Source organism: Trachemys scripta, chromosome 3 (genome assembly GCF_013100865.1).
Source record: "Trachemys scripta elegans isolate TJP31775 chromosome 3, CAS_Tse_1.0, whole genome shotgun sequence".
Classification (NCBI taxonomy): domain Eukaryota; kingdom Metazoa; phylum Chordata; order Testudines; family Emydidae; genus Trachemys; species Trachemys scripta.
This window is the reverse complement of record NC_048300.1, coordinates 150,221,404-150,234,692: the sequence shown is the minus strand read 5'-3', so window position 1 is coordinate 150,234,692 and position 13,289 is coordinate 150,221,404. Positions and strand designations below refer to the sequence as shown.

At 38.7% G+C, this 13,289-nt stretch overlaps 1 protein-coding gene across 3 annotated transcripts in view; it reads right to left on the bottom strand.

The window, feature by feature from the left end:
- Positions 1 to 13,289, bottom strand: part of LMBRD1 (LMBR1 domain containing 1) — a 229,338-nt gene that overhangs the window by 191,645 nt on the left and 24,404 nt on the right. For all 3 annotated transcript variants that reach the window (XM_034766228.1, XM_034766230.1, XM_034766229.1), the window contains exon 4: positions 2,327 to 2,424. In XM_034766228.1, the coding sequence (XP_034622119.1) occupies positions 2,327 to 2,424 (98 nt within the window). The remainder of the gene's footprint in view (positions 1 to 2,326; positions 2,425 to 13,289) is intronic.

Below are 13,289 nucleotides of genomic sequence, written 5' to 3'. Positions count from 1 at the left end.
TTACAGATTTAAAAGTCATTATCATTGAACAAAAAATCTTCAGAAACAGACTTCAAAGAGAAACAGCAGAACTAAAATTAATTTGCAAATTCAACACCATTAATCTGGGCTTGAATAGGGACTGGGAGTGGCTGGCTCATTACAGAAGCTGCTTTTCCTCTCCTGGAATTGACACCTCCTCATCTATTATTGGGAGTGGACTACATCCACCCTGATTGAATTGGCCCTGTCAACACTGGTTCTCCACTTGTGAAGTAACTCCCTGCTCTCCATGTGTCAGTATATAATGCCTGCATCTGTAACTTTCACTCTATGCATCTGAAGAAGTGAGGTTTTTACCCACAAAAGCGTATGCCCAAATAAATCTGTTAGTCTTTAAGGTGCCACCAGACTCCTTGTTGTCCTTCTGCCTGACGTTCTGCTAATATGTGACTGCTACAATGGAGCACTGTGCAGGGCATATCATGGATAATTAACATTAAGCTAAGTATTAATATTGCAACTCAAATGGACTCCTTAATTTAGCATATTTTTAAAGAAGTCTACTATGTTTCTTGTAACCGAAGTAACCACCAACTGCTTCAAATTAAAGACTTGAATGTCAGTGTATGTTTTATTTTTAGGGCTGTCAATCGCAATTAACTCACGCGATTAATTGCACTGTTAATCCATTTCAATTGGTATTGTGTTTAAGTATTTTTGGATGTTTTTCTACATTGCCAAATATATTGATTTCTATTACAAGACAGGATACAGTGTACAGTGCTCACTTTATATTATTTTGATAAATATTTGCACTGTAAAAATGATAAAATAGTATTTTTCAACTCACCTCAGGCAAGTACTATAGTGCAATCTCTATCATGAAAGTGTAACTTATAAATGTAGATTTTTTTTGGTACATAACTGCACTCAAAAACAGAACAGTGTAAAACTTTCAAGCCTACAAGTCCACTCAGTCCTACTTCAGCCAATTGCTCAGACAAACAAGTTTGGTTACAATTTGCAGGAGATAATGCTGCCCGCTTTTTGTTTACAACATCACCTGAAACTGAAAACAGGCATTCGCATAGCACTGTAGTAGCTGGCGTTGCAAGATATTTACATGCCAGATATGCTAAACATTCATGTGCCCCTTCATGCTTCAGCACCCATTCCAGAGGACATGCTTCCATGCTCATTAAAAAAAAGAAAATGCGTTAATTAAATTAGTGACTGAACTCCTTGGCGTAGAACTGTAGGTCTCCTGTTTGGTTTTACCCACACTCTGCCATATAGTTCATATTCTAGCAGGGTCGGATGATGATCTAGCACTTGTTAGTTTTAAGAACACTTTCACATCAGATTTAACTAAACACAAAGAAGGTACCATGTGAGATTTCTAAATAGCTACAGCACTCAATCCAAAATTTAAGAATCTGAAGTATCGCCCAAAATCTGAGAGGGATGAGGCATAGTGCATTCTTTCAAAAGAATTAAAAGAGCAACACTCCAATGCGGAAACTACAGAACCCAAACCACCAGAAAAGAAAATCAACCTTCTGCTGGTGGCATCTAACTCAACTGATGAAAATGAACATGCGTCGGTACGCTCTGCTTTGGATCGTTATTGAGCAGAACCCTTCATTATGGACACGTCCTCTGGAATGGTGTAGAAACATGAAGGGACATATGACTCTTAAGTGCATCTGGCACGTAAATATCTTGTGACGTCGGCTACTACAATGCCATGAGAATGCCTGTTCTCGCTTTCAGGTGATGTTGTAAACAAAGAGCAGGCAGCATTATCTCCTGCAAATTGTAATCAAACTTGTTTGTCTGAGCAATTGGCTGAAGTAGGGCTGAGTGGACTTGTAGGCTTGAAAGTTTTACACTGTTCTGTTTTTGAATGCAGTAATTTTTTTGTACATAATTGTACATTTGTAAGTTCAACGGTCATGATAAAGAGATTGCACTACAGTAATAATGGTGGAATTGAAAAATACTTTCTTTTCACTGCTAACATTTATAATAAAAGTAAATAGAAAGTGAGCACTGTACACTTCGTATTCTGTGTGGTAATTGAAATCAATATATTTGAAAATGTAGAAAACATCCAAAAATATTTAAATAAAAGGTATTCTATTATTGTTTAATTGTGCCATTAATTTTTTTAATCACTTGACAGCCCTACTTATTTAGTTTAAAATTAAGATCAGCGATAATGGTTCAACAAAAGGTACTCTGAACAGTTGAAGCAAAACAGATGTTAGACTTCATTATTATTTGGCTACTGCATTCAGACCTTAAGAAACAAGTCAAAGCTAGGTGTGACAAATGAACTTACTGAGCACGTGCTGGTATCCTCTTCATCCTTCTCCTCATAATAGAAATAGACAAAAGGGATCCACAAAAACACACAGAACAATATAATGGAATACAAAGCTGAGGAGAGAAAAAAAGCAGACAAAAAATTAAATCCAAGTTATGTTGGTTTACTTTGTTACACCACAACAGCTAAAAATTAACTGGTAAAGTAATCAAAAGGTCTTAGAACTTCACCATTTCCTCTCATCCCAACTAAAAAGAGCTGTCATTCTGATAATTTACCTCTAGAACAAGTGGGTTGAGATTGCAGTGAGTCTACTCATTTGCTGGCCAGATAAGACATTTATTACACATCAACCATTAAGAGGAACCTGTCAGATCTCAACAATAAGTCATAACAACTGGTAATGCAGGTTTTCAAATGGCATGCAATTATATGATCAAATTATCTGCAATTATTCCTACATATGTGGTCAGTCATGTGATCTTTAGAGCTATTATGTCAAGACTTTTTCCCCTACAAAATAAACCATCAGTAATTACTGAATATATGTTTCACGTACAAATAAGTCAGACTCCAACCATCAGTTCTTTTGAAAACTAGTATCCTATTGCCAATATGCTGTCAGGCGTTATTAGGGAGGAAGGGGATATAGGACAAAAAATTTCAATATCCAGCACCTTCTCCTTCCTCAAGACTTCAGAGCACAAAAATATAATTCTGTCACTGAGACTGAGCCCTTCCATCGCAGAAGGGATGAGAAGAGGAAGAAGAAAAAAAGCCACCGATAGCCAAAAAACTGGAATGAGTTGCTGGATCACTCCTTTGACACTGGTGGAGACAAGCGATATTAAGAGTATAGCCCTCCTCTCATTGATGGGAAAGAATCAAATGACACACCCTCTCCTCTCTATCCTGCCTCATATTTCACAGTTGTGAATAGCTGACACCCACATACTTCCAGTAGCCATAGTGACAGAGCAGGAACGAACAGACATGTGAAGGAAGAAGGGCACAATATGCCTAAAATGAGGAGGGAGGTGGGGAGGCACAGATTAGACAGTTCATATTGTTTCCTTTCACTTTGTAAAATTACTAAATTCATAGACTAATTAACACATTTACTTGAAAGTCTTCAGAAAGTTGTCTTTCCTCAGATTACATGCTATAAGCTTAGGGGAGGATGCATGTTATTAAAAGAAAATGAAAAATAATGTAAGGATTCAATGTGCAAATCCTGTGTAGGAGCAAGACTGTATAATTCTACTATGAGAAGTAATGTATGATTTGATTTCATCCTGCCAGCCACCCTTTTTGAATAGCAGAAAGGAATGACAGACCAGAACAATCCTTACGACTGATTGTCACCCTTTTATTTTAGGATAGTTTATAATGTCTAGTATGGTTTCCTATATGTATTACAAATTAGGCTGGTATTCAAGATGTAGGTGTACCATGGATTTATATAGAGGCAATGATATTTTCTGTCTTACTATACCTTTCCTAATGATTTCCAATATTGTTAGCTTTTTTGACTGCCGCTACACACTGAGTGGATGTTTGAAAACTATCCACAATGACTCCAAGACCTCTTTCTTGAGTGGTAACAGCTAATTAAGACCTCATCATTTTCTATGTATAGTTGGATTATATTTTCCAATTTGCATTACTTTGCATTTATCAACATTGAATTTCATCTGCCATTTTGTTACAAAGTCACCCAGTTTTGTGAGATTCCTTTGTAATTCTTCAGTCTGCTTTGGACTTAACCATCTTGAATACTTTTGTATCATCTGCAAACTTTGCCACCACACTGCTTACCCCTTTCTCCAAATTATTTACAAATATGCTGAACAGTACTGGTCCCAGTACAAACCCCTGGGGAACACCATTATTTACCTCTCTCCATTCTGAAAAATGGACTATTTATTCCTACCCTTTGTGTCTTATCTTTTAACCGGTTCCTAATCCATGAGAGGACTGCTTCTTTTACTTTGTTTAGCCACAGTGGCATTTTTTTGGTCCTCTTTTCAATTTAGGGGGTTTATTTGTTTTGTAATGCAAGACAGGAGGACAATGATTTTTACACCATCACTTATCCAACACACACACAAATGACAGCTAATCAGCATATGTTGATCAACAGCCTCCTTTGTAAATGCTATTAATATGCCATGTTGACCATAAACATTTTTTCCTCTCATTAAATTTATGCTAACACCAAAGTAATGCAACATATCAACACTGGCTGAACAAAGAGTCCTTGATTTCACTTGGTAAGATTGCAAATGAAATTTTACAACAAAATGACACTCAGAAAACATTTTTCTTGAATTAAGAATGCACTTGAAAGGAATGTTTAAAAGCTATGACCCAAGTTTTTAACCTGGAGTCAAGAGTGCTCTCCTGTTTCTTTATAGGTAAAAGATTTGTTTATCTAGGACCCTTTCTTAACATGGTAGTGAATAGGGGCTAGGATTTTAAAGCAACAACTTGGCAGCCAATGGCCCTTGATTTTAATAGGGACTACTGATTTCTTGAGTGGTTAACCTGATTGTCCTTTTCCTCCTCCTGAAGGCCATTTTTCTTTCCAGCTGCAATTCTGGCTAAACTGTAGATAATTCAGTCGCTGCAAACTTTATTTAATCTTTCAGTAACGACTAAGGTTTCAGAAGTTGATGCTCTTTCATTTGGCTTTTGATAGCAATAGCCTGGAGGACAGATTCTACACTGAAGGAAATGTTTTTATATAATCAGTTTGCCTACAATATGCAATATGACCATTTTTGAGGCATATTTTAATCAGTGGATCATTCAGAAGCAGATTCATTACATGGCTATAAAAAGATAACCATATGCTAAAGATTTTGATTACCTTGCTTAAATAGGACAGTTTGTGGGGAAAATATTATAGTTGATAAACTAAAATGTACAAGTTCATTACAAAAATTCAGTAAAGTAGAACAGAGGCCTACTAAGCAACATAAAATGATAATTTTCAAAAATTTGTAGTCCAACTAAACATTGAAGGGTCATTTATAAGGAAAGTTTTCTTCCTAATAAAACTGTATTAGGATTATGAGTAACAAAGTACTGTACCTGTACTTCTGTTCAGGAAGAAAAAGCAGGGAGAAAGATACTGAAGACAGAGTAAACAAAACATCGCATTTACATATGAATTCAATATTCTTATTGCTCCTCTATGCTGCTCTATGAAAGAGAAACTCTCACAAAAACAGGTTGTTTTTCAGAAAGTTATTATACCAAACAAGATTTTGAAGATTATGAGTATTAGCTTTCCAGATTGTGAGAAAAGATTCTGTAGGTCCAGTCAGCAGTCTGAATATCAGAAACTGACAATGGCCTGCTCTGCCTAGTAGGCAGAAAGCTCTTGAGCATGTGAAAAAATTAGAAAAGGCAAGGCCATTACCTTTGAAAGATTTGAGTTATTAATGCATACTATTTATCTTCATGGGAGAAGATTAGACACTTTAATCCATTTTGTTTATATCACTTAAACATCTATTTTTCTTCAACATAACATGTCTACAATATGTCTTCCTAAGTCAATTCAGTGGCATTCAAAACAATGTAGTCTGAAACAAAGATGGTACTTAGACAGTTATGGTCTTCTGAAGTTTATATAGAAAGCACAGTTAAAGAGTACCAGTTTTCTTTCAGGATCACAGCCCTGAAAAAGTAAATAAATAAATAGAGATATCCTATCTCCTAGAACTGGAAGGGACCTTGAAAAGTCATCAAGTCCAGCCCCCTGCCTTCATTAGCAGGACCAAGTACTGGTTTTGCCCCAGATCCCTAAGTGGCCTCCTCAAGGATTGAGCTCACAACCTTGGGTTTAGCAGGCCAATTCTCAAATCACCGAGCTATCCCTCCCACCCCAGTAGCTCATCCCATCTGCAAGAATGCAAATGGAAGGTCATATCAATTTCTTCCTCAACAGAAGTAGAAGCTAAACGTGGACAAGAGTGCTAAGGGCTATCCCACATGACAACTCCTGATGCAGGGTTTTTTCCCCCAGGACAAAAACAGTTCTAAGTGGTAGGGGCATGAGTTCTTAGTTAAAAATGTAGTAGATAGAACTTGGGGAGAAGAGAGTTCTAATTTTTTTCCTACATCAGTTACTAATTAATTGATTGGCACTCTTTGTTCACAAACTTAAGTTTCACAGATATAGCTACCCCCCCACAAAACAACAAAATTCAAACTTCCTTTTTAGTAAGACAGTTTGTAAAGTACAAACACCAGCTGAAGCAGCAAAAGAACCTCTCAGCCAAAAAAGTCTACACCATATTCTTTCATTTTAGAATTGTAACAAGTTAAATTCTGAACCTTATCTAGGGAGCAATCCCACAACCGATAACCACCATCACATGAAACAAACTATTGTATTAAAGAAATCATAATCCAGATGTTTTAACGGAGCATCCCTTGGGATTCGGAACCCATTCTACTAGGCACCATACAAATACAAGCAGACAAGAGTTGAAAAGCTAATGCAATCTACAGCTCAAGGCACAGTTCTAGAAGGACTTATTTTCTTTTCCATCGAGGTTATTAAACCAGGCGCATCACAATGGATTCACCAATAGCACATTAAGGAACATGACTAGCATCTTTACTGCATGGGTTACCTTACTCCCTCCAAACAGGTTCTTATTCATATATGAAGGATCATAACAGTGAAATAGTCAAGGCCAACTAAATTATTTTTAAGAAAGCCAATGTACGCTTCATACTGTACTAGTAAAATATAACTTTAAATAAGCAACTTTATTATAGTAGAGTAACTTGACTGTTCCAGAAACATGAAATACCTTTATTGCTCACTGTTAAACACTGAATTATTCAGTAGTCTTTCTAGATGTACGTATGCAGAAGGTATGCAATAAAACTCATCTTTACTCCACTGCACTATTAAAGTGGTTTTTAGAAGCCGTTTTTATTCACAGAGTGTTTGGTCAATCTCAAGATATCACACTGGAAAACTAAAGTTGAATTTATTACAAACTACTATTGATTTTTTGCTGTAATTTCTAAGGGAGTGTAAGACAAAAATAAATGGGCATTGGCTGATAACAGATTAGAAAATTAATTTTCATAGTCTAATAATAATAATAATAATGTTGTTCCCACTTCTCTCATTAGCATCTTCTTCCCGTATACACAAGTTAAGTTTCAATCCTTTCCTCTCTACCCTTTGTAAGCTCTTTGAGGCAGTGACAGTCTCATTTCTACATTACTTGACACAATGAGGTCCCTAACCCTGAATCTGAGCTTTTAAGTAACAGTTTTAGGTAGTATTTCTGATATTAAACTTAGTTTCTCCTATGCTCAGTTCATCTAATTACTCTTGAAACATTATCTTGTACTACACTAAGCCTCCTTCCATTGTCAGTTGAATACTTGTAGGCAATTATGTCCCACCTTAGGAGCTTTAGAGAGCTATAGCTATTCAGACTATACTTTTTCTCATTGATCCTAATCATTTTATCCATTTTCCAAATTCGCCCTATTTTGCGTTATTGATGTGTCCAGGAACTTGTATGCAGAAACCAGATAAACATATCTGCTGGCAAATCACACTAGCAAGTCTGATGTGACCCCAAAAGAATACATTGAAAGGTTAAAAAAACTTGACACATTTATGGAAGTATGGCCCTCTGCAGAAGTAATAGTTCATAATCCTAGTACATTAGCCCCTTTGGTACTTAAAGTAATCTGTTCTAGCACTCTTCACATAAGTCTCTCCGAGAAATTCCCATCACTGCAATAGCACTGGTACAGCTCTTCAGTATCCCAAAGAAACCTTCAATAAATAAATCACTTACATTCTTTTTTTCTTTCCAGAAATATTTAATTTTACATTAAAATAAAAACACAGGAAGAGTTGGGAGAGTACAGACCACCACTCTGTAGTGACAGAGGGCAAACCCAGCTCACCAAACTACCACTTCACTCATCAGCCAACTGAGCCAGCAGCTATTCAGAAGCAGTGCTGCTCTCTGCCTCACAAATCGTATGCCTTAAGCTACAGGTCCACCACATCCTGCAGTCAGAAAAGGGTGTGTTTCTAGTGGGATCTTGGCCCTGCAGAATTTAATATTTTTCAGTGAGCTGGAAGAAAATCAGTGAAACTTGGTAAAGGGAGTGGTAGATAACCAGGACAGGTCACTGATACAGAGCAATCCGGACTGGTCTATAAGCTACATGCAAGCAAACTATACACATTTCAATACAACTAACTGTAAATCTAACAAAAAGTAGGCCGTGCTTACAGGACGGGGGCAACTCACGGAAGCAGGAACTCTGAAAAAAGATTTGGGGATCATGGCAGACAATCAGCTGAACATCCATTTCTGGTGCAACACTGTGGCCGAAAGAGCTAAAGCAATCCTTAGATCAGAGGTCCCAAACTGCAGCCCCCCCCGCCCCAGGGTAGCATAGAGTAACGTTCAGGGTGCGCGGCTAGGGCCTTGAACAGCCCTCACAGGGGACTGGGAGGGAGCACCCGGGGCCCCGACTGCCAGCCCTAGCTTTGGCCTCGTTACCCCAGTCTGCACCCCTCCCCACCCCCCAAGCCATAGCACTGCTCCTGGCCCCAGCTCGGGGAGTGGTGGAGGGGGGGGAACAAGCCTGAAAACTTTGGCGACCACTGCCTTAGATGTATAAACAGTGTAATCTCGAGTAGGAGTAGGGACTTCTGTATTTGTCACTGGTACAACTGCTGCTGAATACTGTGTCCAGGTGTGGTGCCCACAATTCAAGAAGGATGTTAAGCTGGAGGGTTCAGAGAAGAGCATAAGAATGATTAAAAGATTAGAAAACCTGATTTCTAGCTATAGACTCAAAGAGCTCAGCCCACCTAGCTTAACAAAGAGAAGGTTAAGTATGTACTTACGGGGAACAAATATTTGATAATGGGTGTGATGTGTTATTCTTTATGAAAATATGCTATTGATATGAATATGACATAACAGATATACTTTATGCCAGATGGCTCACATGAGATCATTGGAAAGGTTCTGATTTACCGAATGTGATCATCCAATCTGTATGCCTGTATCATTTCTGAATCTGAAGTTAGGAATATTGACTATGTATCTGTATTTCAACTATGTACTTTGGGTGATGCCTACTGCTAATGCTTCAGGTACAACAATGGAAAAGCCAAACAGGGTGGATGGCCCATCAGCAAGGACAATGACTGAAAAGCTTGGCCTTCCAGTGGACACTCCATACTGCCCCTGACTCATGAACGCTGTAATCCCACAGAGGCAGGTGGTTTTGTCACCTGATACTAAAACATTACCTGGGACTTCTTCTAACTGTCCACTGTAAGGGAAGGAGGGGCGGGGGAGTCAAACTAGGCAAACAAAGGACTCCCGCCTTATGCAATTCCTATTTAAGGGTGGAGAGTGAGGTAATCCCTGCCACCCCACCCACGATGACTGCTGGAAACAACTACAACTGAACTGGGGGAAAGAACTGAACCCAGGCTGGAAGGGTGTCTGGCCTGTGAAGACGACTATTAGAACCACATTTAGGGTGAGAATTATGCGTGCCAACCAGCTTTCTTTCTTCTTCTTCCTTTCTGCCTATTATCTACTATATATGCATTAATCCAGAATAATGCAGCAGAAATGTATTAATCCACAGGCATGTTACAATTACCACCTTGTATTAAGAATAATACTCACTTCGCAGTAGATACAGTGCTGTTGGCTGATTCAGAAGATGTGATAAATTAGTGGAGATTATGAACATGATAAAGAATATGGTCTACAGCTGAATGTGGACAAGACAAACACTATGATGGTGTACAAGGCTCCTGAGAAAACATGCAAGATTCCAGTGAATGACACCGCCATACAGCAACTGAAAATTATTGATAATTAGAAAGCATCATTACAGCACACGATCAGACACTGCAAGCAACAGCAAAAGTTGTTCTGGTAGAACAAATGTCTGATAAGAAGGTATATAAATATGAAGATTAAGAATTCTAACTCCTAAATTTAAATTTAATCTGTGTTAAATTATGGCTATAAAATATGGACATTCAAACAATTGATAAAGAAACAATACTTTGAATTATGGTATTGCAGAAGAACTCTGAAAATATCATTGATAGACCACTTAACTCAGAAAACATTACAAGATCCTAAGAAAAGAAGATTTGATCTTCAGAGCACATTTTAAGGGATTCACCATGCAATCCATTTTTATAGGCACTGGAAGTGAAAGTTCATAGCTGATGAACATGAGGCAGAAAAAGAAGATTTTGGATGGACAATGCTATATCCTGGATGGATCAAAAGGACTATTCATCCACAAAGATTAGTCCAGGACCATATAGAACTGGCTACTATGGTTGCAACCATCCAGTAATGGAGATGCCACAAAAGAAAAAGAAAAAAAAGATACCTACAGCAGGAACACTGGACAGTTATAAATTAGAGTCACTGCTAGGATTAAATATTCCACCTACATGTATTATGTTTTCCCACTGAAAATTACAATACTATAATTGAATTCTCATACTGATCTCCACTTAAAAGCATTTTAAGAACTAAAATGGACTTTATGTAGGATACAAGACTTTAACTGTGCTGTTTTTCATATGTGAAAGGGGGAAGTCTGCCTTATTCTACTGTGACTTCAGCTCATTACTAATGATAAGACTGCTGCATAAACATTGGTATTCACAAGCTGATTTTTAAAAGAAAAAACTGATTAAACTTCTGCAATATCTGTGCATCGTAACTGTTAGATTCTGAAACCTCTTACCTCCAACTTTTTTTTTAAACCAGTACATATGGGAAGACATTGTAAAGACCATAAAATCTGATCTCTCTGCATCTCCTTTGCTACCTAGTAATTCCTCACAGGAAAGAGACCTAGAACTTTTTACTATTAAATTCACCCACTACTGGCATAAAGACAGAATTCCGTTTTAGTTAATCAAGTTACACTAGCAGTAAACTTGGTTCATTTTTCCCCACCCAGAAGACTAGTTCTAGAACTGGTGTTCACTATAAACCAGACAACTTGGATGCAGTTGCAGGATCCTGTGTGTTTTAAGCTCCGGAGTCTGAACAGAGACCAAGTACCATCCCTGCCTTGAGGTCTCTAGGTACACCCTTTGGGATGCTAGATAAAGGACCTGCACCCCTCCAGAGAGCTGAGATCATGTGACCCGCTACCTACTCACTGAAACCAATGCTGACCCCTCAAACTCCTCCCATAGTTTTAATACCTTCTCTCAGAACTCCACCCAAAGGTGAGAGCCTTCTGGGTATACTTTGTGGGGGGGAGGGGGAGACCACATGGTGGGTGTGAACGCTACCACGTACGACACAGTCTTTGCAGGAGACTAACACATTATTGCTCTCTAACAGCACAACACTACAAAAAACATTTCCCTGCCACAGTTTCCTCACCACTCTAGAGCATCTTTTGGGGTAAGGTCAGGATCATCCAGGGCCCTTCTGTTTCAGTACATGGCTTGGGTTCTGAAACATGAAGTCTTCTCCTGCAGTTTGCCCACTGTGACCTTGGCCAGTCTGTTCTCTCCCCTTCTTCTACCTAACTTTCCATCGCCCTCCCTCCCCAAGAGTCCTTTTTAAAACTGCTCCTGCTCAATCACCTTTGTCTTTGTCCTGCTTGGATGATTTCCACACTCTTCACTTCCCCCCACCTCTGTTCAAACAAGATGAAGTAGTATCTTCTCAGAACTTTAAACACAACCTCTTAGGATATACATTCTACAGCCAAAATGCTTCTGAAATAAATGTAGTCAAACTTTATTAATTCTGGGTCACTGAACGAAAATGATGCTTAAAAATTGTCGATTGGCTCTAGTTTTCAAGATATGCTATTGGGTCCGTATATACGACCCTTGACTTGGGAATGGCGGAGGATAAGTGAGTTATAAAGGGAAGGGATCTCAATTTAAACCAGAAATGACTAAAATACATCTTTGACTGGATCTATGAATAAATCTATGACTGTGTTTGGACGGTACTTGCTTTTTAGGCAAAACAAGTAATGAGGCAATCTGAAGCTGGTATTGCATCATACATGATATGAATTGCATCATGTTATTCCTAGAAGTCATGGATGACGCAATTATCACGAAGCTTACATCACTCTGCTGAACAAATTGCCCTATATCAGCTATAGAAATCATACAGTGTCATGCTCTCTTATTTGTCAGTGTTTGATTTTGCAAAGGGACACATTTCTGTTTAGCCAAAGTGAGCAGAGATGCCTCGTACTTGTGTGAACAGTGCAGATAACTTCTGCTATGTTTGTGGTGAAGTGACTTTTGCATCACAAAAGCGCAGTATAACCACTATGGTTAAGAAAGCCTATCCCCTTTATTTTGGCTGCAAAATTGGAGATCAGGACAAGAGGTGGGCCCCACACATATGCTGCAACACTTGTGCAACAAATCTTCGCCAGTGGTTGAACAAGAAAAGGAAAACTATGCCTTTTGCAGTGCCAATGATTTGGAGAGAGCCAACAGATCATACCAGCAATCGTTACTTCTGCATGGTGCCTCCAGTTGGGAAAGGTGTGTCGAAGAAAAAGTGGACTGTGCATTCTCCAAACATTCCATCAGCTATACGCCCAGTACCCCAGGGAGAAGGACTGCCAGTTCCTGATGCACCAGAATCATTCTCACTTGAATCAGACGAGGAAGAGGATGAAACTTCTGGTCCTGAACCATCAATGTCACAGACCCACTGTCATAACTATAAAGGGATGGGTAACAGCTGTCCTGTGTACAGTACTATAAAATCCCTCCAGGCCAGAGACTCCAAAATCCTTTTCCCTGTAAAGGGAAAAGAAGCTCAGGTAACCTGGCTGGCATCTGACCCAAAGGACCAATAAGGGGACAAGATACTTTCAAATCTTGGGGGGGGGGGGGCGGGGGAGGGAGGCTTTTGTTTGTGCT